This window comes from Centroberyx affinis, unplaced genomic scaffold (assembly GCF_046629955.1).
Source record: "Centroberyx affinis isolate AG114_WGS23_722 - 3 ecotype Tasmania unplaced genomic scaffold, CSIRO-AGI_Caff_v1 ptg001253l_1, whole genome shotgun sequence".
NCBI classification, from domain to species: domain Eukaryota; kingdom Metazoa; phylum Chordata; class Actinopteri; order Beryciformes; family Berycidae; genus Centroberyx; species Centroberyx affinis.
The window spans coordinates 600,276-625,184 of NW_027279764.1; the positions used below are offsets into that span (position 1 = coordinate 600,276).

At 43.4% G+C, this 24,909-nt stretch overlaps 2 protein-coding genes across 6 annotated transcripts; one reads left to right on the forward strand and one right to left on the reverse strand.

Moving 5' to 3' along the window:
• The first annotated feature begins 528 nt into the window (after nt 1-528).
• LOC139648763 (fibrous sheath CABYR-binding protein) lies at nt 529-13,439 on the forward strand. 3 transcript variants are annotated; one of them, XM_071524991.1, is made up of 20 exons: nt 529-807; nt 1,646-2,880; nt 3,071-3,219; nt 4,546-4,740; nt 4,830-5,172; nt 5,336-5,457; nt 6,203-6,231; nt 6,488-6,522; nt 6,712-6,880; nt 7,497-7,656; nt 8,106-8,235; nt 8,366-8,400; nt 8,493-8,574; nt 8,699-8,733; nt 9,528-9,597; nt 9,681-9,755; nt 9,875-9,894; nt 10,337-10,370; nt 10,697-10,811; nt 10,920-13,439. In XM_071524991.1, the coding sequence occupies exons 1-19, from the start codon at nt 799-801 to the stop codon at nt 10,794-10,796; spliced, it is 3,027 nt and encodes a 1,008-aa protein (XP_071381092.1). In that variant the 5' UTR covers nt 529-798; the 3' UTR covers nt 10,797-10,811; nt 10,920-13,439. The 3 variants fall into 3 exon arrangements, with proteins under 3 accessions (XP_071381092.1, XP_071381093.1, XP_071381094.1); XM_071524992.1 differs by having other exon boundaries at nt 10,924-13,439; XM_071524993.1 differs by having other exon boundaries at nt 9,878-9,894.
• A 77-nt stretch (nt 13,440-13,516) lies between these two features.
• Nucleotides 13,517-23,540, reverse strand: prkaa2 (protein kinase, AMP-activated, alpha 2 catalytic subunit). Of its 3 annotated transcripts, XM_071524963.1 has the most exons (11): nt 23,440-23,540; nt 21,965-22,106; nt 20,489-20,582; nt 19,723-19,867; nt 18,601-18,688; nt 18,262-18,486; nt 17,666-17,834; nt 17,053-17,061; nt 16,600-16,938; nt 16,383-16,509; nt 13,517-16,149 (listed from the first exon to the last, which is right to left on the reverse strand). In XM_071524963.1, the coding sequence occupies exons 1-11, from the start codon at nt 23,534-23,536 to the stop codon at nt 15,899-15,901; spliced, it is 1,686 nt and encodes a 561-aa protein (XP_071381064.1). In that variant the 5' UTR covers nt 23,537-23,540; the 3' UTR covers nt 13,517-15,898. The 3 variants fall into 3 exon arrangements, with proteins under 3 accessions (XP_071381064.1, XP_071381063.1, XP_071381065.1); XM_071524962.1 differs by lacking the exon at nt 17,053-17,061 and having other exon boundaries at nt 17,672-17,834; XM_071524964.1 differs by lacking the exons at nt 17,053-17,061; nt 19,723-19,867 and having other exon boundaries at nt 17,672-17,834; nt 18,601-18,737.
• Between the last annotated feature and the right edge of the window lie 1,369 nt (nt 23,541-24,909).

Below are 24,909 nucleotides of genomic sequence, written 5' to 3' on the forward strand. Positions count from 1 at the left end.
GTTCAAAAGTGTTTTGTATGCCTCAGTAGCATGTGGTCTATGTGTGCCATATTATAAATACCTGCTCAAATACCTTTGTGTTTTGTGTAACTAGCCTGGAATGTTGTCCAGCCTCTTCAGTTTCCTTTTTCCTCTATGTTTATCTTGACGCTTCAATATAAGCTGTACAGGTAACATAGGCCATACATCACACATCCAATGTCACACTAATGCTTAAAGACCATATCTTCCAACAAAAACATTGGCGTTACTGTTTTCCAAGGATTCATTTGACATGCAAAGTACAGGCAAAGTACAGGTAATTCACGGTTAACTGTTTTAAGGAAAACACTTGTTCTCCTAACGCAATACCAGCACACACCTACCAGGCTCCGTGACAGTGACTCACATTAATGTGCGCGTACACGCCGTGCCAGCCGGGCTGCATTCCTGAAGGATAAAAACCAGTCCCAGAGCAGTTGATAGTCCGTATGTAGCGTTAAAAGCTCGCACTCACCCGGGGCCAGACCCGTTTGACGAGACGGACTGTTTTTGCAAGATGTGCGTGAATATCCCCAGTCACCTTCATTCCTCCACCGAAACTATCCCCAGTGCGCATGGGAGCAGACTGTGGCAGAAGACAAAGCTTCTTCTCGCTCGGAGCAGATGAGAGAGACACACCGTTTTGGGACAGGTCGCTGGGGAATGTGAAGTTTTGTTAATGAGATATATTCATCGCACGCAGAATGAGAGACTAAAGAAGATCAGTGGAGTTGACTTAACTAAACTACTGACGTCCAGTGAATCTTAAAGCGCACAATGGATCAGGTATGTTGTATTATAATCTCATCTAATCCTGACAGTATAATAATAACTGGTGATGATGATTGCAATTGTTAGGATATTTTCTAGGTCGTCCTATCTGTTTTAAGTTAGTTATTCCAGTCATTTTGTCATGGTGTCCTTTCAGATTTCACTTCATATGATCCTTAAAGTTGTGAGCCCGAGTTCTTGTTTAGAGCGAATACATAATATTCGGCATCGTATCTTTTTATTTCTATTAATCTACAAATGAGTAGAAAGATTGTCACGATTACAGATTTTCTTGAAAGCGCTACATGACGCATTGTGCGCGCGCGCGCGCGTGCTGCTTGTGTGTATGTGTGTGTGACAGAGAGAGACAGAGAGAGAGACCTAGAGAGAGGCAAAGACTCTCTCTCTTTAGACTCTCTCTCTCTCTCTCTCTCTCTCTCTCTCTCTCTCTCTCTGTGTGTGTGTGTGTGTGTGTGTGTGTGTGTGTGATTAGAGGGGGCACTTTGAAGCCATTTAGTCCTTTGTCAGAATGATTTAGGCTGATCAGTGACAAGACTCCAAAAAAGCAGGTCCTTCCACTTTCTCTACTCAGCTGTATAGAAAGACAGACAGACAATTAGGCCAATGGGAAAACAATACCAACCCAAGGCCTTGCTGTAGAGTTGACTGTTATTAACTGGGGGGGAAACACTAGGACTTCAGCAGTAGTAAATATAAGACAAGGAATACACCATATTTGATTTAAAAAAAAACAAAAAAACGACACGATTAATACAATCCCAACGAAATTAATGCATTCATCTCATAATATTATTATACCTCAGGCTATTGCATTATGTGTTGCTTTCTCCAGGAGGACCCAATGGACTTCAAGGCCCTTAGGGCTAAGTTCCAGGATGAGGAACTACTCCTGAAGCAACCCAAGGTCAAACCTGCCCTCCCACAGAAACCCAAGGTCCTCCCTCCTCCCACCAGCCCCACTCACCACCTGCCTGCAGGGGCACGCCCTTCCCTCCTCACCTCTATCAACCAGAGCTTGGACGGAAAGACCGCCGTTGCCCCTAGAGTGGTCTTCAAGGATGACAAGAAGGAGAGCAAAAAGCCCCTCATCCAGCCTAACTCTAAGGGAAAGGAGAAGAGTGACGGGAAGCTGAAAGTGGGAAAAGACAAGTCATTAAAGGGAAGCAAAGAGAAGCTTGATGCAGATGGGAAGTCAGATTTGTTGGTTCGGAAGCAGAAGAAAGAGAGCAGTAAAGACAAGAAGCTCTCTGCAGCACCTAAGGAGGGCACTGCTGAGCTGGTGCCAGCTATGCCTCCACCTAAATCCGCAACACCAAAGAAGAAGGGCTTCCTGGGCTTTAAGAAGTCAATAAAAAAAGAGACAGCCGAGGTTCCAGCTGATCTCATCCTAGATGCTCCCAGCCCAGGTGTTTCTGGACCAGCTCCGCTTATCCCAGTACCCCCCGCCTTTGGTGACACAATCCCAGAGGCCCCTGCTGAAACCCAGACACCAAAGGCCCTTATGCCACAAATCCCCACCATACCTGACTCCAGTGCTGCAGCAGCAATTACCCCGCTCTCTCCTATCCCTGCCTCTCCCGACATCAACTCTCCTCCTGCCTTTATTCCTGATACCCCGGCTCCAAAAGTCCCCTCCCCAGAGATTGAAACCCCACCTGAGATAGAAACTCCCGCCCTGCCTGTTTCAGCCCCTCCCAGACCTGCCACACCAATCACCGACATCCCCGCCCCACCCAGCCCAGTCCCAAGCCCGCCACCCAGTCGTACACAACTGGCCATCTCCAGCCCTCCTCCGGCCGCTTCCACTCCATCTCCACCACCGCCTGAGCCAGAGGTTGCAGCTGTGGCAGGGATAGAGGTGGCAGACGCAGCTGCAGTGGAGAAGCCCCCTAGCACAGTCACAGACCCTCCATCCATCCCGCCATCTCCCAAAGCTGAGCGTCCAATCTCAGCACTCTCAGCTCTGGAGCGGGCGGAGGAGATGAGCCCCATGAAGAAGACCACTCCAGCTGACCAGAGGATCTTGAATGCTCTGGAGAAGGCACGCAGGAAGATCACAAACAACAGGTAAACAACACAAAACGCATCACAGCAAAACAATTAGCACTATCCCAGGAGTTATGATGTAAGGTTTAAGTGTTGAAGGGTAAAGCAGAATGTTTAATAGATTTATTCTATATTCAACGGCTCTATTATATAAGGTTATATCATGCTCCTGAAAAACACTGACATATTCCAATGCCTTATCTGTTTTCAGCCCGCTAGTCAGCCCCTCCACATCCCACTCCATCACCCCACCCCCTGATGAAGTCCCCCCTCCCGTCAGCCCCACCCTCTCTCTCCCAGAACTTCCACCAATTGACTATGAAGATCAGAAAACAGCACAGGTCAACGGCTTTGACCACAGTAAGTCTGGACAGACCACAGTAGATTTACCACTCTCTCTTTCCCTCTGTGTTTTTCTCTTTGTTTTCTTGCGGACCTATATTCGGATTTGCTCTGACCTTTTCCATCACCCTGAACATGAGGTGCACAGGAACACATTTCAGCATCTGTACACCAGGTAATGCACTCCACAGTCATAGAACATCATTTGATAGAGTAGGCGTCCAGGTATACTGGAAATCTGGTATGTACGCTGTGGTTTTTGCCAGAGGTTACCCTCAGCTGCGTTGGCTAGGAGGAGTAGTTTTAAAGACACAGACATACAACAACAGCATACTGGCATACCTCTCGTGTGCCAGAAACAACAGAGCAGCAGGCAGGGCGGAGCTGGAGAGGAATGCCAACTATGACAGAGAAGATGAACACATCCATCACCATGACTGGGAGCTGCAGTGGCACACTCAGTTTTATGTGTAAAAGAGAGCCTAGAAAACAACACATAGGATGAGCACTGAGCTGGCTGTTGTGATGACGGAAGATTTTACCTACATGGATTTACCATGTGTGTGTGTTTGTGTTTGTGTTTGTGTCTGTGTGTGCATGCATGCATGCATTTCTGGATTTCAAACAGTCTTATATGTGCATGCATGCATGCATGCACACATGACATAAGACTTCAGACACAAGACATAAGCTTATATATAGATATAAGCTTATATAGACATAAGCGTCTGTCACCTCTATGTCTCATGTAATTTATCGTTTCTCACTGATTATCTTTCAATGGTTTGCTTCCTAACATCCTAAGGAAGCAGATAAAAGTTTCTTACCAGTGTAAGATTCCAGTAATGCAGGAAGATCTTTTAAGACTCTAACAGGAAACTATGATTTTTTAAACCAATCCTAAATTTGGATAGAAGTTTGAGTAGATACTTTCTGCATTGTAAGAACTTTCTTTGACTGAGTGAGATGCTGTGGTTTGTTGAACTGTCTTGGTTTTTCATGGTCATAACTCTATGTATGCTCCACATAGTTATATCACAGCTTACACAGTGGGTTGGACTGGTTTGGTTTCCTCACTATTCAAATTCTTCCATTTGGCTTACTCTCGTCTTCTTTCCCTCTTTGGAGACATTCACATGTTTCTCTTGAAGTTCTAAGTATTTTACTGTATATATTATGTTCACATGCAATTCTTGCTGCTAAAATGAGGATGTCTATCAGATTTTAAGTTCATACTTGGTTGTGTATCCATAAACTCGTTCAAATTGTCCAACAAGCTACCATAGATGACTATACTGATGATACACTTGTATATCATGATGGACGTGATATCATTTTTTGCAGGACAAGCCTCCCCAATGTTGGAGGGCATTGCTGAGGAGGGGTCTGACTTGGTCCCAGAGCTGTTGGTAGTTCCACCTCCTCCACCCAGGAAGATGCTCCCAGAGCCTGAGTCTCTGGGACCAGCTCCAGAGAAACCTGCCAGACCTTCCTCTGTCGACCTGGCTGCCTTCCTCCCTCCCCCTCTGGAAGACAATGGTGTGGCCATCACTCTTAAACTTACTAGTTTGTGAGACCTAATTTAGCCTAGTCATTGAAACTCATGTCACATTGTTTTGCCCTCTCAGCGGCGGAGATCCCTGTTCCTCCTGAATTCTCAGAGGCAGACACCAGTGTGGAGGTCCCAGAGTTTGAAGATGTGGGTTCAGATGCTTATTCTCCAGAGTTGCAAGTGTCAGAGTGGGGGAATGGGGAGTACGCTGGCCCAGACACACCAGATGGACACACCCTTCCAGAGACTATGAATCAGTTCTACAGTAACGGGATAACTGTTCCAGGAGCTGAGGTCCATGGAGCACCAGAGTTTGGAGTGGAATTATTACAAGATAATCCACAACCAGAGACAGCATTGGACGTGCTTGGCTCGTCCTCCCCTGTCTGTCAGGACACTCAACCCAACCTCATCACAGGGTAAGGCAAATAAATTAAACCTTACTCTCTACTCTTCTCTTAAAGTTTTGTGTAGTTTTAATCTTAGTAGTTATATCAGGACGGGATCAACATGCGGTTTGAAATAGTCACCCCTGAAAACCGGGTTGTGATTCCTGTTTGTCTCCACTTCTGTCCCACCCAGGCAACAAGCGGAAGACGGCACCTATGAGAGTAGTGAGAACGTCTATGAAGACGTTATCTCCTCTGCCACTAAAAAGAAAGGAAAGAGTGAAGGTGGCAAGAAACGTAAAGGACCACCAAAGAGTAAGGACTCAGCAAATGCAATAGCTATCAGACCTAGATCAAATAATTACAAATAATTCTTAGCACTTGTTTTAACATTCTTGGAGCACCAGATGTCTGGGGTTTACCACATCAGAACAAGATCAGGGCAAAGTATACTACTCTGACTTTCACATAGTTGTGATATAGAACAATATCTATATGTACGTATGCAAATAACTGAAACTGATCTTATTTAACCGCATGATAATATCAAGTGTGGTATTAAACCTAACTCTAATTTTCCAATAACATTCACTAAAACATTTTGGATATCATCTTGTGAGCAATTTTAATTAGTATTTGCTTCTTATAATTAATTTAGACAACATGTTGTGTACCACAGCATCTTGATATCCTAATTTCATCCTGGTGTGATTCTATTAAAAGACGATAAATTATAACATCAATGAATTATTGCACAGCCTTAGATTAAACCCTCTGGCAGACCTAGTACCCACCCATCTGGTACTCCAAGCAGGTTAAGACAAAATCTGAAGATTATTTACAAACACTATTTGACCGGTTCTGATAGCTATAGCCCAAAACACCTCATTTGCAATCAGCCAGAGGTAAATACTGTTACCTCATGTGATGCTATCTTATCCATTGTATCTATAAGATAAGGGCAATAATGTAAAGTTTACATATGCCTTAATCATCCCCAGTACTAAACTAATTTCTGATTTTTTTGCATAACTGTTTGTCCTCTTCTTGTTTGCCACAGATCCTTATGCTGAGACACAACAGCCAACAGTAAGGAGCGCTCTGAACATTAAGATTGTTTTTTGAGATCACTCACACCCACCTAATCTCCTGTGCATGCGTTGTGCTCCATGTATGTGCTTCTGAGTGTGTGTGCATGTGTGTGTATTCATGCAGTTGTGTGTGAATCTGGAAAAGACGACTTCTTCCTCCTCGTAACAAAGGGTTTTTTATCTATTTTGGGTTGGAGACTCTAATGGATCAGTACAAAAGTTATCAAGCTTTATCTCTTTCTTTGTGTTTACAGAATGAAGAGAAAGGCAAGACGGGCAGGTTCAGCAAGTAAGGCTAATGTTTTGACCCAGTTCTGTTCTCATCTCAGTTATTCCCTAGATGTACTGTCAGTGATGAGAGAGGCCCCTCTGCGGTTTGCCTTTGTTTTCCTTACGATCTTCTTCTTTTAACATGCTGTGAGTATTCCCCTTCAGACTAGCCGGGCCACTTCCCTCATTCTCTTTCTCTCTTTCACAGGTCCGAAAAGAAGACTGCTCCAGAAGGGCCCGATGAGAAAGAGCTGAAAAAGAAAGAGAAACAACGCCTGGAAAAGGAGAAGAAAGAGCTGAAGGAGCAGAAAGAAAGGGAAAAGAAAGAGCAGAAAGAGAGAGAGAAGAAGGAGAATGAGATGAAGAAGAAGTTCAAAGTGAGTTGTGTTATTTTCACAGACAAGGGAGGTATGGAAGGTGAGGAGGAGGCAGAGAAGGGGGGGGGGGGTAATATATCTTGGCATGGAAACCTGTCTGAATTCATTCCTCCCAGCAAAGCAGCTGAGCTGAGCAACACGCTGCTTACATGCAGCCCAAATGGAATCTGGAAAAACATTTGTTCATTGTCTGTGATATTTTTCACACAAAATCTGCAATGTGTGCCTTTTTTTTGCTTTGAAGTATACTAATACCGTTTACTGAAATAACAACATGGGTTTGCGCATATGAAAACAAAAGTCGGCAGATTCCATTTGATCCTGTTTATGTACAAAACCTTCATCTACTGGCAATGCGCTCCTCACATACACACACTAATGCAGCCAGATGCTAACACACTATCCAGTAATACACATATTAATATACTGTACACACTAATACTCACACACTATGGAAAGCAGTGTATGTCATTGAGTGTAAAGCCCCACAGGATTAAGAGGTTTATATCATATTAATCACACTTTGTACAGCAAACACAGTATGTGCCAGCACTGTTTGTGTGTGTGTATATGTGTTCAAATATGTATGTGTGATATACGTGTTCCCCTTTGTTAGATCACGGGACAGGAGGAAGCCATGTACGAGGCAAAAGTAACTGTGACGACTAAGGGCCGCAAGTGCGATCTGCCAGTCAAGAGCGGTGACATGGTCAGCATCATCCGAACAACCAACTGCCCCAAGGGAAAATGGCTGGCCAGGGACAGCAGCAACACCTGTGAGTTACTTGACAACAACAGAAAGACTCAGTGTTGTCATCAGCAGTATATTCACCTCAAGGATAAATGTGAAGGATGCATAAAGAAGGTGGCATTTGCTTACTGGCCTTTCCAATACCTAATATGAAAGTACTCGATAACACTGTGGGAACTGTATTGCTAAGTAAAGTCAGGCTTACTACATTAATTAGACAGTAATTACCTGTAATTTGTGTACCGTACTAGTGCTACTGAACACTGCATTGTGGCACGGGTATGAAAAAAATAATGACATCAAACCAGGAGGATACTATCTTTATGCACCCCGCTCATTGGCAACCTGATGTAAAGATTATTCTGAGCCAGAAAAACAGAAAAAATCTCTGTATAGACAACTTGTTGAAAGAAGTAACTTGATGTAATACTTAATTGTGGATCAAAACAATGACACACAATGAGTGTGTTCCAGATGGATATATTGCAGTGGATCACGTGGAGCTAGACATCAAGGAGATGTTGGAGCTGGGAAAGAAAGCTGCTATCACCCGCAAGAACAGCAGCAATATTATAGAGCCAGAGGCTACGAGCCTGGGGAGCAGGTATGCATGCATAGTGGGATACATATACATATATAAATATAGACAATGCAATGAAATGCCAACATATGCAGCTAAACACACTTCATAGTCAAAAATAAGAATTTGTTGTTGTTTTTCTTCTTTTTATCAGGACTTCAAACCACTACCCACTATCAACAGGCAGTTGTAAGTATTTCCCTATTATTATTATTCATCATTATATGTTTACCTTATTCAGCATAATTTTGATGTTGATGTGTATGTATGTATGTGTTCAGTCACAGATGACAGCGAGGAATGGACCTGTGATGACGATGAGCCTCTCTCTCCCAAGGAAACTATAGATCCACTGAATCCCCAGTAAGTCCACATTAGCCTGTTTCTTTTACACTCCCATTCAGATCCAGGCTAATTCCAAGTAATTCCAAGTAATGTGTTGTATTTGTTCACAAGATTGAAGCCTCCATTGTACTTTCCTCCGCAGGGGCCACACTAGGACACACTCCATGCCAGACATGGGTAAGATATAATAACACAGACACAATGTCAGAGCCAGGCCTCTGGGTCAACACTGTTTTAACTCTGCTGCTTCATGCCAAACTTTTCCTCAGTAAACAGTATTGGTAACACCTAGTGTTGATGCTCAGCTATCAGGTGACAAAAAGTAGCTGTTCAACAAAGTGTCACTTGCCTATTTGTTGCATCTCTGTGTAACCCTAATCCTGACATTAGCCTAACCCTAACCTCAACCCTAAGATCAACCCTATCCCAGACACTGAATATAGACTTTTCACACTGTTGTGAATATCACCTAAATCTCAGTAGACTTCCTGGTGACACATTATAGTCATTTGATAGTAAGTTGAGCATCAACGTTGGATCATCCAAATAAAGTGTGATGACAGTATTTCAATCTGTCATGTTGCTTCTCCTATGTGAAAAACCCCAGGGGGGCATCCTTTTCTGAAATGCTGGAACTGGCCCGTCTGACACCAGTGATCTTACCACATTGAAAGTCGATTAATTCACGCATCTTGCCAGTTCCAACATTTAGTCGAACAGTAACTGGACCTCTCGGTCTGTTGGCATACTTTATATGTTGAGTCACAGCAGTGTGACTCACTGTTTGGAGCAGCGAGCTAATGTGCCTAATAAAATGGATGCTATGAGATGTGTGTATGAAGGCAGGCCTAGGTTTGGTGACTTCAACAAGGAGACAATTTATGTTATTAGTCTGGGTTTTATACTGTAGGTGTGTTTCGAGGTTAAAGTGTATTATGTTTGTGTATCTTGTTTATGTTTTTTTTTTTTAGTAAACAGAGAACCAAGCATAAACCACCAGCACAGTCAGAGTGACATCAGTGCAGAGGGCTCCCATACGCAGTGAGTATCTCTCACTCTCTCAGTCACACACACACACATGCAGGTTGCACACATACATATTCATTTGTGTCTCTGTTTTTCAGAGCGAGACATGAAGCACTTCATAAGTTGGCCACATTTTTCCATGCACCCAAACTTGAGGTAGAGCCAACCGCCAGGTATGCATGATACACAAACACACACACACACATGCACACGCACACACGCACACACACACACACACACACACAAAATTTAATTTAATTTCTTTTTCTTTTGTTCTCATTCCTTCCTACAGCAGCACTGAACGAGAGACAAGTAAGCAATGTTTGAAAATCTCTATGTAGTTTATAATGTTGATCATTTAAATTAGACAGATATTATTATTATTAATTAGACAGAAAAAAGTATTTATAAAGTATAATCGCCTAAGGGAGAGAGAGAGAGAGAGAGAGAGAGAGAGAGAGAGAGAGAGAGAGAGACATAGACATAGATATATGTATAGATATACAGTATATATAATACTATACCATACTTATAATAGGATACTATATATACTATTATAGACTTACCATATAACCATACCATATAAACCAACATGCATGTAAATAGAATATGTGCGACATCATCTATTTATATTGTAAACAACATATAGCTGGATTAGTTGAGTCACTGGCTGAAATCCTTACTGAGCACCTGACCTGCTTGATAAATGGATTTCTGAAACCTAATACCAAAATACTTCCTGGTTCTGTCTCAGGTCCTGTGCCTGTAGAGGAAGAAGCAGTTCGCCCGTAAGTAGAGTTGTAAAACACACACACACACAGAAAAATGACGAACATGCTGTGCAACCTGTTGACAGACAAGTTTTCTTCCTTACTGCTTGGAATGAGGTGCTGTGCATGGAAAGAGAGTGAGTGAGTGAGTGGGTGAGTGGGTGGGTGAGTGAGTGAGTGAGTGGATGGGTGAGTGGCTGGATGGGTGAGTGAGTGAGTGAGTGAGTGAGTGAGTGAGTGAGTGAGTTTGTATGTTGGTGTTTTGGTGTTTTGGCGTGTTTGTGTTTGAGAGAGAGAGACAAAGAGAAAGAGAAAACACAGTGTTGTGTATTGTCTCTCCACAGGCCTGACAGTTGTTCAACACAAGAAATGGATTCTGAGCTTCCTGATATGCTCATCTTACCTCCTCCTGACCTGTATGCTGACATCATCACTGCGGAGTAACCACCAAGACACAAGGTAAAGATGACTCTGTGGTCTTGTCACAGTCACCAGGACCCGACCTCCACTGCACACCGCTGTATATTTGACATGGTGAAATGATGTCTGTTTTCCTGTTTGCATCAGCCAGGCAGAAGAGACAGATCTGTCCTCCATGGTAATATTCTCCACGCTGTGACAGTCATCCAATCTCTGTGACAATAACTTCAACCTCTTGACTACGACCTTATTTACCTGATGATGACTACAGTTATGGATCAGAGAATAAATTTGCATAAGGAGCAAGCAATGGAGATTTCTCAACAAGCTACACACCGCCCCCCCAGCTGAAAGTGGAACTCTCTTTTGTACACTTGGGGATTTCTCTTCTTTTAAGCACATGTTGCTTCTCTCGGTGTGGAGCCAGTCAGGGACAATTTGGCTGGTGGCTCTGAGTGACTTTCAGCAGTGATCCAAGGTGAACAGCTGATCCCAGAACAGGAGCTACAAACCATTATGCACATACACACAAGCCTAGCAATGCTGCCAGGCTCTCTTTATGCCTGTTAAAATAGTCATGTCTTATATTTTACACTCCGTTGATTTGCAGAGACTACCAAATGTGTGTAAGTCAACATGGCTAACACATTGACAAACTAACAAAAATATAGTCGATTTTGTGTTTTTTTTCCTGAGTCCACCTCTGTGTGTATCTGCAGGACTCTGAGGGCTAAAGACTCTTCAAGACCATTTCCAACCTGATATCATAGCCACTATTTCTCAAGTGTTTTGTATTATTTTGTTTTGTATGTGAACAAATTTTTCTACTTTGTATTTGTGTTTAGGGTTAGTAGTTGAGTTGATAGATGATGGGTTATGGAACTGCTTATTCTAACCACTTATGTCAAAGCCTTTAAAAACTGCCAAATGTTTTTCTAAGATATTAAGATATTAAGCATAGTTAATATAATAATTATCTTAAATGGCTTACCAATAAGCAACCATGTGCAGCATAATCTAAAATATATTAGCAAAGAATTCTGCTAGTATCGATTACTATGCATTGGTTGAGGTTGCACCTTCTGAAGTGAAGCATAGCCATAAACTTTGTTTCCTTTGCTTTTTATGGAGCCATTGTCTAGCAGGTGTTGCTTTTATGTGCTTCCTATTTCCCAAGACTTGTGAAGAACTTTCCCTGAAGCCGATGAATAAAAAGTATTACAGAAAGAGCGAGGAAGCAAGGAAGTGATCATCACCTGATGTTCATATAAAATAATATTGTTGACATCTATGGGTGCAGTTTGTCTGAAATAAAAACACAGACAGAAATCCTCTGTGATGGTTTGTGTGTGTGTTATAAATATATTAGTGAGCTCCAAACCAACAAAGGCATCAAAAGAAAAAAATGTTCCTTTTATACATGTTTGTTTATTCAGTTTTACAATAAATACTCATTAAAGTGCAAATCAGAACAGCAATACCATGCAGTGCATAACAAGAGAAATCCAAACCCCAATCAGACAGAGAGACAGGGAGAGACGGTCGAAACGCACAGTCGCACTCACACATGCACAGACACACCCTTGTACACATTCTCTCAGACTCACATGCGCACGTACGCACATTAGGGGCATTTTGAGTTACACTAATCATAGGACCCCCACCACAGATAAATAGAGAGCACAGCTTTGCTGTGGAAAATACTCACTTTGGTACAACACGGAAAATCTGTAGTTGATTAGCCCCTCTGGCATGTGTTTCCCACCTCCAAACACAGAGTAAAGTATAAGTGACTAACATGCCACTGGTGGTTGCATACAGGTGTAATGGTACAGTACTACATCTGACAGTAAATACTGGTTATATCAGAGGAGTTTTTAGATCCAACCTATGACCGATCACCTCTGAGATAGTGCGCTTCATTGATCAATATTTTACATTGTTCTCACAAGCAGCAAGGTCAGTGATGAATGCATAATTGGCCAGACATAATCCTGGTGTGACCAAGGTAGTGCACTATACAGAGGACAAGTCATTTAAGACACAGCAATTGAGAGTAATATGGTCACAGAAGGTTGATTTTTACACTGGTGTTGCTGTATGCAGTTACATGTGTCTAGCAGCAGGGGGCAGAGTTTCTCCCTGGCATCAAAGTAGATACAGTGGTGCAATTACAGTCGCACAGAGGAAAGACAGCCGTGCATGTGTGATTATTGACTAATACCCCTACAAAGGACATAAAAACAGAATACATGTAATAAAGGGTTTCGGCAGAGTAACACAGAATTTGGCTTTTACCGTTTCAACCAAAAGCCTTTACGATGCTCTCATAAGGCAAAACTTATCAAATCAAACTCAAGTGTGATCTAGACAATAATCCTTAAGGACAACTCTCATAACTGGGCAGAATGAGGAACTAGAATCCCAGTTCACACATGATCCATCTCATTATTATAGGTCCAACAAAGTACTCAGGCATCAACATGGTATCTGGTTGAATAGTAGTCTAGACTGTTATGACTCCAGTCTTAAGTACAGTACATACTATCTCTACTCCTACTTCCTCTGTGTTTTACTGAGACCAGTAGAAAGGCAACAGTCTGGTGCTCTCTCCATCAATACCACTGCAAATTAACTGAAGAGAGAGAGAGAGAGAGAGAGAGAGAGAGAGAGAGAGAGAGAGAGAGAGAGAGAGAGAGAGAGAGAGAGAGAGAGAGAGAGAGAGAGAGAGAGAGAGAGAGAGAGAGAGAGAGAGAGAGAGAGAGAGAGAGAGAGAGAGAGAGAGAAGCACCAGCTTTCACTTTACATTCAGTCGTAAAAGATTTAGAAGAAAAAAAAATCACCTTCATAGTATGACAACAACGATACAGAACAACAAACAAACTGACAGGACAATGCAGAGCAGATCAAACCATACTAATACCATGTCATGCATCATAACGGAGGACTAGAGACCAAAAACAATAGATAAATTCACACTACAAGACTTCTGGAGACAATTGCACATCATTCATTTCTTCTAAATTTGTGTGAATAGCCCAATTCATGTTGGCTCTGGTAACAATCTTGCACACAAAGAGAGTGATGCTGTAAACCAGAAAATCTGAGATGTGCTGGCTTCAGCAAATGAGTTGTAAAGTGCAGACTGAACGGACAACAACAATGGCTGGACAGAACACACACACACACACACACACAACCATGACCATCGCTCAACAACAGCTACAATACACCGAAGCATTATGTTTTGATCCTCATCGCTCTCTTCTCTGATTTGCACTTTCTCTCAGCTCTGCTAATGTCAGACAAAACAGAGATCTCACTGGCATCAAAACTACAGCATAGATCCTCCTGACTGACCAGTGTTCACCTCATCCGTGATCAAGCCAGTAGCAAAACAAGACAGACACGTGACACACTGTACTCAACCCCTCTGGCCTCCACTACACACACCGACTCATGCACACACACTCCACATACATATGCACAGAATTAATGTGTTTGCATTTTTAAGGCAACCGGAGAAAAGTTTCTGTGGCTTATTCTGGCCTAAGGTCTGCAACAGATATACACCATCTCACATGAATTCCACCATTTTGTCATTTCCCTTCTCCCCTCTTCACTCTCATCATTCTCTTCTCACATACAGTGTGATCACAGGGCTAGCTAAGATTACAAGCAGCACAAGGCTTCTCTTTTGTTCAGCTTGCTGTATATGTGTGTGAATGCCATGCCTGTCCTCTTGATGTTGCAGACCCACTTGTGCTTTTTAAATTGCGTTCTGCGTATGCATGGCTGACCAGCATAATAACAGTTACAACAGCTCACTTTTTTTTCATTTATTAGCGACTAAACCGGGGTGTGAAGGAGTGTGTCTGTGTATGTGCGTATGCGTGTGTTCTCTGTTGCATATTTGTGACAGTCCTTGAATGTATAAAATAATGGCTGAGTGCAAAATTTTAGCATTTTCTCAATCTGCAAAAGTGAAGGACGCAAGAGTGCTGTGTATGCACAATATCTAAGCGATACATCTGGATAGTCTATTGCTCTGCTAAAAATGAGTTGGATAATTTAGTAGTTGTGAAACCGCACGGGAGATGGTATGTATCTGTGCCTCAAAACTAAACGCAGCACACAGTCAGTAACACGCAGAGTATTGTCATTCGGCTACCTTGCTATCTCTCTAGGTTCACTTATCTACAATCTCTTCAAAATCAGGATAAAACTCCTTATGTTGATGCAGTGTTTAAATAATGTACCTACAGTGCCTAAAAAAACAATCTCTTAAAAATAAATATGGATCTGACACCTAAATAATAACAAAAATCCTCTCTATGCACGTATAAACTCTGTTATTTGGTATGCCTTTGTCAACCTTTTCAACTACATAATGTGATTGTAATATAAATATACCATACATGGATAACAAAAGCTGTTTCTTTACAAAACCATATAAAACCTGAAATTAAATTTTTGCATGTGTTGATGTTGCCTCAGACACAGACCTGGTGTCAGTTTTCCCACCTGGTGCCCTAATCATAAAATAGGAGAAGATGCAAAACTGATCTCCGATCAGTGACTGTGGCAAACTCAGCAGGGTCTCCCGCCATAATGTGTTATGATGGTTGATTACATTTCCGCAGCCGATAGAAGATTGAGGGTATTTGTGGGAGGAGTGACAGTGAACTTGACCTTAGCTGACCCTGTCCCAACAAATGTGAACTCTGACCTCTAACCTCTCACCCTGCTGGCCTCAACTAGTTCACAGTTTCCAGTCCCAGGATCAGTTCTAACAGGCTGTGGCCAGATGTTTCACGCCTGGTCTCTGACCCCAGGACTGTCAAAACAAACTAAAACAAGCTATTATTCTGTCAGTCTCAATGGCTTCCTCTCTATCTCTCCTTCATCTGAGGTGAACACTGAGGTGAATGCCTGACAGACATTGCTTTTCACATATCCATTCACCTCTCCAGTCTGTTATAACTGGCGCAGAGATGAAGGAGAAGAGACAGAGAGAGGAGATCACTTGAGACTTCTAAGCTCCATATATCCCAGATCTGTAATTGGCTTGAATTCCCCATTGGCATCCAATCATAGGAAAGGGTTAGGGGTCGGGGGTAGACCTCTCAGCGTGCCAGTGTGGTGATCAGACTGGCACACATTTCAAAGAAGTCCATGGTGTGTGATCCCTGACGTGGGGTGAGCAGGGGCGAGCTACCAGACAGGGACCCAGGGAGAGAGGAGCTGAGCTGGGGCAGATCCATAGCAGGACTTGCTGAGTCGATACTCAGTCTGGGTCTGTGGAGACCAGCCGTGGAGCCGGACCTCTGGGGGGTGGACGAACCCGATTTAAAGCCCACCGCCTCGATGATGTCATCTGGAGCAATATGAGCAGAGGAAAGTAGCATCAGCATTCAACAGCAGAGCAGTTCATAAAGTTATACAAGTTAAATCAAACATAACCCCTATAACATGAACATCAGTTCTTCAAAGAACAGCCACACTGCAGGGCCAAGGGTTTTTTCAACTGAAGCAGAGGACCAAAGTGATACATTTAGATGATCTGCGGTTGCCTGTGGGGTCTTGTGTAAATATTTTGTTGTCACCTACCGTCAATGCTCTTGAAGTCAAGGAGGTAGGATCTGTTGTCCACCTGGTAAAGCTGCAGACTCATCTTCACCAGGTTGCCAGTCACTGGGTTCTTCCTCCGCACACGCAGGTGGTATGGGTTCACCACCTGCAAACAAAAGTCACAGACACACATTTGTATGCATATGGATATGTGTGTGTGTTGCGGTTGAATGGCAAACAGTCCATATCCTATTACCTTCCAGTCAAAGCTGAGTTGTCTCATAGCCCGGTACACTTCAGCCATGATGTCATAGGGTCTGCTCTGGCTCCTGATGCCCAGGTGCCACTTGGCCTTCTTCACTGCCAGGGGTTTGGGCCGGGTGGTGTTTAGAGCATCCAAAGGACAGCGGGCCTTGGGACTGTCAGCCAGGAGCGGAGGCATCCTCTCTGGGTGGGGTTTGACCCCAGGGGGCAGCGGCATGCCCTCCTCCATAAAGGAGCCCTGGGGAGGACTGGAGGCCAGGTAGAACTCACTGGCCTGGGTCATGATGCGCCGGTTGTCTATGATGAGGTGGTAGGCTACCGCTAGCTGGTCCTGGAAGGATGGAGGGAGGATGGGAAGTAAACAGTAAACAGAAGAGTAAGTGAGGGCAATTCAAACTAAGGGTTAAGATGGAAATGGAATTCCACATATGCATATGGCCAAAACACACAACAACAAAACAACAAACACAACAAATGTCGGACAAAATTATATAAGAAAAAATGTGTAAATACAAATATATGTACATATTTGTATATATACTATTAATATTAATAGTATATATAGGCTTTAATTTTCACATAAATAAATGTTCATTTTGCTACTCTATTGCTAATTGGTATGACACAATACTGTAATTCAACCAATACCCAGTTCAGAAATTTACATTTGCTGTTCTAAACACCCAATGTTGGGTAAATCTTTCCTGGGAAAAATCTCTGACACACAAGAAGTTATTCGTTTCACGTTTCTGGCAGCGTCAACATCAGTTTGTTTGGAATAAACAGAAGACGAACTGGGTAGTTAACATGACCAGTGATAGTCACCATGGCTGAACAGACAAAGGAAAGGTCAGTACCTACAGAAACTCAAACTTTATCAACAGAAAAGGAAAAATGCGTCACAGCACTGGGAAGTGCAGTGCAAAAACATCACAGTAATATCAGATTATCACCAGATGTCCCCAAAATAAAAACAAACAAGAATCTTACAACCACCACAATTTGATGAACAGAGAATAGGCTAATTTGTTCCTCAACAGATCAGAAATATGGGTTGAGTGTACCTGTGGATCACCGCTGTAGAGGCTGGACATGACCTCAGACTCTGTGCTTTCAAACTTCTCACACACCTCCCTGACGGCCTCCTCATCCAGGACTGTATTATCGTATGACGGATCCTCGGGGAACAGGTAGCCTGGCAGGTCCTGCTTAAACCACTCATGCTCCCTGACAGAGGATGGGAGAATCAGTCGACTCAAGATGCAATCAGTGTCAAGTCATCACTCAAAACTATGAAACCAAACCCAGGTTTGAGTTGATTCATTTCAAAGTGAAAAATCTATATTATTATAAAGAACATGTCAATGTAATCAATGATTCTCAGGAGTACTCCTCACTCTTACACTGTCATCATTTGCTCAGTCCAAATCTGCAGACTTTGTTTTATTATCTGTTGCAATGCAGACAATTCTAATGGAAATTCTATGGAATTTACAGTATTTTTTGAAATCACTGACAAACATAAAAGGTTTATTAATATGACAAAATGATGATAACCAAGTTTTACCAAGAATAAAAACAAAAAAAAGAGAGAGAAAAGAAAAGACTGCAGATTCCGTTAGGACCAGTTGACCCAGCAGAGAGGGGTCAGTACCTGATGTCTTTGATGGTGGCTCTCTTCAGAGGGTCCACCTGCAGCATGAGCATCAGCAGCGAGGCCACGGAGCGGGTCAGGTACTCTGGGATGTAGAAAACCCCTCCTCTGATCTTCTTGAACAGCGTGGGGACGTGCTCGTCATCAAAGGGCAGGGTGCCACACAGCAAGGCGTACAGGATCACCCCACAGCTCCAGATGTCCACCTCTGGGCCTGCGTACAGCCTGGCAGCATGATGAAAGGATTGGAAACAAAATGAAAGATCCATACAAAATGCAGAAGTCTTGTATGCAAAAACAGACATGCGGAAATGGAGAAATGCATGCTCACACACACACCTTCCTGAGATGACCTCTGGAGCAGCGTAGTTAGGTGAGCCGCAGCTCGTCCTCAGGAACTCCCCATCTGACATCATGTTTGACAGTCCTGTAGGCCAAACACAGGGCAAGGACACATTAACGCCCTTCTGTCTTTGCTCTGATACTGACTGATACTGTCTAAGCACTTTCCTCGATGTATCTTTCATACAATATTAGCATATTGTTACTATCATTCCTTTGATGTAAGGTAAAATGGCCAGAGTCGGGTGCAGTCACACAATGTGGCAGAGAGAGGGTAAGAGTTAGGCGCTGTGGGCATGAATGATATCTTTATCCTTCTTTACCCGCCAAGTCTCTAAGCCCCAAACACAAAGCTCATCTAATTGGATGAGCCTGTCTCTGCTTGCCAGGGCCTCAACCATAGGCTAAACACCAGATGCTCTCCAACGTCCTGACCTTCCCCTTTATCTCTGATCCCCCTTTTCCTCTACAATCTCTCTCGCTGTTCACCAGTGTCTGTTTCTCTCAGCCAAAACATTTCTCCCGCTGTTCCCCCCTGCCTGCCCCCCTCCTTCCCTCCCTATCAGATGACACTGGGCCTCAAGGCTTCCTGCCAGAGTTGATATGAGACCCGCCTGTTGCTAGGAGACCTCTCTCCACCCCACACGCCCCGCTGGGTACAAGGGCCTTCGTATATTTCTGAAAACCTTTCACTGTTTCGTGGCTATATTGCATCAGGCGCTATCTCTTAAACAATCAGCTAGAATAATTACTGTGCAACTGATAAGGAACTGTATTCAGTGAGCGATTTGCTCTAATTTAATCAGCAGGTTGGCTAACAGGTAAATTATTATGATTTTCACACTTTCCCATAAGTGTATAACTAATAGGTGGGATGCCATGCCTTCTAGCTCTGCAACAATTTGCCACTTGGCTCTATTCAAACTTTGCATTTACTTTGTGTATTCCACTCACCTCTGCCCCGATCTCTGCCTGTCCCTCTTTCTCATTCGCACCCCTGAATATATTCTGTTTTTCTATGCTGTCTCTCTTCTCTAATTCTTAATGTCTGCCAAGCCAGTCTTCTCTCCCTCCCTCTACCTGTAACACCCATCCCTCCCTGCTCTCTGGGGATCCTACCAAAGTCGGCTATCTTGGCGTTCTTGCTGGCATCCAGCAGGACGTTCTCGGGTTTGAGGTCTCTGTGGACCACCATGTGTCTGTGGCAGTAGTCTACTGCTGAGATAATCTGCTGGAAAAGACGGCGAGCTTCTGTGTCCTCCACCTGAAAGAGACAATATGAACGGACAGTATAATGTGACAGAGCAATGGGGTGTGGTTGCGGTCGGTAGGATTTTGTGGACTGGCGTAATAGAATATCATTCTACACCAACTATTAATTGCTCCAGTAGCTGCTCTGTGGCCAACAGCAGATGACTGTGGTTGTACTGGGCATTTCTCTGATCTCAATGTGTGTAATTGTATGAAATTATGTGAAGCAGGGTGTTGCTGAAAACGGGTATATGTGCTCAGTCAGCTTTCCCTGAATAAATAAAATTTTAAAAAAACTAACACCACAAAATCCAAATAGTAGCATGTAGTAGCACGTAGATCACTGCCAAAATCAACGTAACACCAACATAAAGTGTCTTAACAGGCCACCACAAGCTGCAAAGCTTCCAATACCAAAAAATCCCTCAGTTGGTGTTTTGCTGATGGTGGTAGAATACACAATCTCAGCCACTGCTCCACAACTGCCATAATACTTCAGTTGGGTTGAATTCTGGTGACTGAGCCAAACATGGCATATGGATGGGTTGCATCATTTTTGTGGATGGGGTAACCACTGGTAGCTAGTGGTTGGGGACTCAAATCAACAACTGAATCAACAGATTAAATGTCTTACCCGTCCATGTTTGCAGATATAGTCAAACAGCTCGCCTCCAGACACATATTCCATCACCATGAAGAAATCTGTGGGAGTACTTATCACCTGGTACCTTGAACACACACACATACACACAAGTTTGGATTATTTACATTTGTGAGGACATTCCACTGAATTACTGTACATTCATTAACCCATAACCCTTTACATCCTATCCCTAACTTTAATCCTAACTGAAAACCCTTTATCAATGTATGGACTTTATCTCATCTCTACCCTTGTGATGACATGTGGCCCTTTCTATCCTTATGAAGAACCAAATGCCTTCACAAGGATATAAATACATCAACACATGCACACAGGCACAAAGCCACAAATAGGTAAGGCTAGGCTGTGATATATGGCTGTTGAGCATATACAATATTTTCATAAAGGTCAGATATATTAAAATGCAGGCACAATCTCGTGAATGGTTGCTCCTGGGAGGTTCTGCACTTCATCACAATCTGTTCACAAGCTTCAGCCCTGTCATGCTAAGTGTAGCACAACACGGCTGGCGCGGTGCACGAAATACACACACATACACACACACACACACACACATACACAAACACACACACAAATCAAAATCTCTCTCTCGCTTTCTCTCTCTCACACACACATGCACAGAGTTTCAAGGAGATACAAACAGTGAGAGCACTTGAGGGAAATTCAAAGACATTTGTTCTGTTTCATTCCCTCTCTTCCTGCTTTCAAAAACAGAGAGAATGTATTACTCAGTGGCTGCTTTGCTCAGTTCCACCCTAAAGCCTTAAGCCGTCTGTGTACGAGCGCACTGTGTATGTGCCTATAATGAGTCCGTGTGTCTGTGTTTATGCCTGTGTGTGTGCAACAATGTGTTTCCCACTGCTCCAGTCCTGCTCTGATAGTAGACGCTCACAGCCTGAGAGCTCACATATCTGCCATAGCTCACAGTGTGACAGTGGGCTAACCCTAACCCCGGCCTAAAAATAACACAAAGATTGTTGAGAGACACAGAGAAACACAGACTGACAAGGAGAAAGGGAAAGAGAGCTGGTAAAGAAAGAGAAAGAGAAATAGACAGAGAGAGAGCAGACAGGGTCAAAGAAAAGGCAGAGAGGAGACCAGACACAGGATTTTGCCATGCAGGAATTACTGCAACTTCTATCCCCTTAACTGGAGATTTGTGCTAACTAGAACAGATTCTTCTATCTAACTCCAGGCCTGTGTGTGTGTGTGTGTGTGTGTGTGTGTTCACCCTCCTGGGAGCCCTGTGGGCATGCTCAGTATAGCGCAGCTGTAGTAAACAAACACAGGGACGAGCAGAGCATGCCACAGCACAAAGCGAACACGACGTAGCACAAGGCTCACAACACAACAGCTATCACACAACATCAGCTATCTCTTGATGTAGGATATCAGCACCAAGAGCCTCAAATCTGACAGAGGGACGTGACGTCTCTCTCCACTTACAGCTTGATGATGTGTGGGTGTCTGAACAGTTTGAGATTCTGGATCTCCCGTTTAATCTTCCCCACGACATCCAGACTGCGGATCTTCTGTCTGTTCAGGATCTTCACAGCCACTTTATGGCCTGTCAGCTGATGCTCCCCGACTAAAAACAAAAGAATACAGATATGAAGCAGATACAGCATGCAGAGATTAAACACACATAGGGGCCTTTACACACAGGCAAAAGACATATGCGTGCCCGGGAGAGAGAGAGACTAATGGATTCAGGTTTGATTTGGAGACCTGTTGCACATAGCAGACTATAACATGTCAGTGAATAAAATCTGGCTGACCCCATTTTTCCATTTGAGGGTTTTGGGCCTACTGTAGCCTTGTTTGTTTCCACTCAGTGAGCAAGCTGGTTATTCAGAGTCCCTGAGCGAGAGCTGCAAGCTGTTCTCTCCCTGCCTGCCTGAGACTGTCTAGCCACATTGTTATTACTGCAGCCAAACACTATCACAGCTAGACTGCAAAGGCATCAGTGATAGTGGTAAACAAAAAGGCGGGTGAACTAGAACCTCCAGTAGGGGATAATCCTAAACCTGCCATTATAAACAAAAATCAATTCGATTTTCATAGCACTTAGCCCTAATTTGTTTTTTCAACCTTATAAGACCCAGTTTTTGCATGGTTTACCTCAGTTTTATACTACTCACTATGATGTACACTATGGTTTTACCTCATAAAGATTTATGCCAGCCTAAAAATGTGGGTAAAGTGAGTTTTTAAGTGGGTTTACCCGCCACTACTACATCCCTCAAGCTGCGCATGAGAAAGAGGCGGGGTGAGAATGGAGTTAAAATCCCACAAGGTCATGCAGACAGCCCGAAAACTGTCGCTGAGGAAACTGAAATGAGAGCATGACATGCTACTCTGGGCAAACTTTACGCCCGTGTGGCTCGTGCCAGAGTTTGTAGGCGCATACCACTTGCTGGCAATGAGATAACATATCGGACTACACCATGTTGTTAATAATATTTCAGTTAAGATATTACAGTTAGCGGCGGGTTTCGGCCAGCCTATACTCTTCAGACATGTCCTTTACGGCAAACAGGACTGTAAAAATCTCATACACGACCAAGTAATCACTGGCTACACGACAATAACGCAAGTATGCCTGTCTAGCTACTTGCAGCCATTGTCCCCCATGTAATTATACCTCTCATTGCTGATAAGAGAGAGGTATAGATATGCTTCGGTGAAAGAATTTGCCTTTCAAGCTACCAGATTCTCAAACGGCATGTACGCCCCAAATCAATTCTGTTGCTGGCCTTATGCACACAGCTACGCAGCTTGCGTACTGACCACCGGCAAGTTCAACACTGTCGGGGAGGGAAGGGGGGGGGGTGAAGCTACAGCGATTTGTTCGCATTATCCCGACTACAAGGCACAAACGTACACATTCTGCACGACGTGAAACAAAAACATGACTTAACTCTTTACTTTCCCGAAGGTGCCCACTCCGAGCGTGTCGCCGAGGATGTAATGGCCGATCTTTACCCTGCCTTCGTGTTTCTGTTGCCGCTCTGCCATCTTCTCCGTTACCGACGGCTGGGCTCGCTCGGTGTGGTGGGTGGGTGTGCTGCCTGCCTGCCCGTGGGGCGCACGGAGGGGCGGGGCACTTCTCACACACAGCGAGAGGCCACCGACGAAAGCTTCAGGCTCGACCCCGAAGGACACACGCTGTCAGGTTTATAAGGAATACCGTTTTACCTCAAGGGGGAATATGGAGTAGCTTTTCGCTGGCGTTGCATATAGCCTACTTTGCATGCCCGGATTATCCCGCTAGAGCCTCAGGCAGTTTCAATGGCCCCGTGCGTTGTCATCGACACTGTACAATATGCCTCTGCCTCGTCCACTGTCCCAGTCAGATAGGTTAGGCAAACGATAGAGATTAGGCTACTTAATGTAAAACTACTGAATATATGGCCGAGATATGCAAAGGGAAACACAGGTCCAATTTACAATGACATTTTACATGTTTATCTACGATACAAGAAACTTTAATGGCCCTTGTGTCCCTCATGCCCTGTTGGTAATCCAGACATAGGCTACTGCTTTGCTACTTAGGCTACTTACTTTATTAACAATAATAATAATAATAATAAACTTTATTTGTATAGCACCTTTCATACAAGAAATGCAGCTCAAAGTGCTTTACAACAAAGAAATTACATGCATGAAAATAGACATAGAATGAGCATAACATAAGATGGAAAATAAAACCCACTGAATAATAATAAAAATAAAGTTAAGAAATAGAGTACATAGTACATACTTTATTGTAAAACAATGTAGGCTATCTTCTTGCGACAGTGTTAAATACCTGTTCAGCCCAAGTGCCAAAACACAGGTGTATCTTTTTTTCTGACTGTGTAGCCTATCTGGGTGAGTGAGGTAATAAAAACATCTGTCCATTTTCGGAATAGACTATCAGGCTGTCAGAGGCATTGCAAATCAAATGCTTTTGCTGACACTTGGATTACACATTAGATGCATGTCACTATGTTACGCAGTCACATAGCTTACAACGGTGAATAGTTGCAGAGTAGGCTATAGCTTAGTCCTGACCTCCCTGGGGCCCTAAGCAAAATTCTGCTAAGGGGCCCTCCTACCTGACCCGTGAGCGATGTAAACCATTTGTCATTGCCATACAGTCACACCTGACACCCCAGTGCTCCCACTACAATCCTCCCTCCTTTAAAACAGTTTGCTCCATCTGTCGGTCTAAGAATAAGTGATGATGGATTGATGGTTATTATTTACTGAGAAATGTGCATCCATATTGCCCAGTATGCCCTGCTAATCAACATTTTAAATTCAATATTTAATTAATAGTCAGTGTCAATCCATTGCTTTCCATCTTGCATTAGTCCAGAGTTTGCTGGCATCAAACTTGGAGAGGA

What these genes read in the sequence shown, in the direction of transcription:
- LOC139648763 (XM_071524991.1), top strand. An exon ending in CAGGGACAGCAGCAACACCT is followed by an intron (nt 7,657 to 8,105) that starts GTGAGTTACTTG and finishes AGTGTGTTCCAG; the next exon opens with ATGGATATATTGCAGTGGAT. An exon ending in ATAGATCCACTGAATCCCCA is followed by an intron (nt 8,575 to 8,698) that starts GTAAGTCCACAT and finishes TTTCCTCCGCAG; the next exon opens with GGGCCACACTAGGACACACT.
- prkaa2 (XM_071524963.1), bottom strand. Translation starts at nt 23,536, where the DNA reads ATGGCAGAGCGGCAACAGAAACACGAAGGCAGGGTAAAGATCGGCCAT. An exon ending in CGCCAAGATAGCCGACTTTG is followed by an intron (nt 18,689 to 19,722) that starts GTAGGATCCCCA and finishes TTTGGCCTACAG; the next exon opens with GACTGTCAAACATGATGTCA. An exon ending in GCCACCATCAAAGACATCAG is followed by an intron (nt 17,835 to 18,261) that starts GTACTGACCCCT and finishes ATCCTCTGTCAG; the next exon opens with GGAGCATGAGTGGTTTAAGC.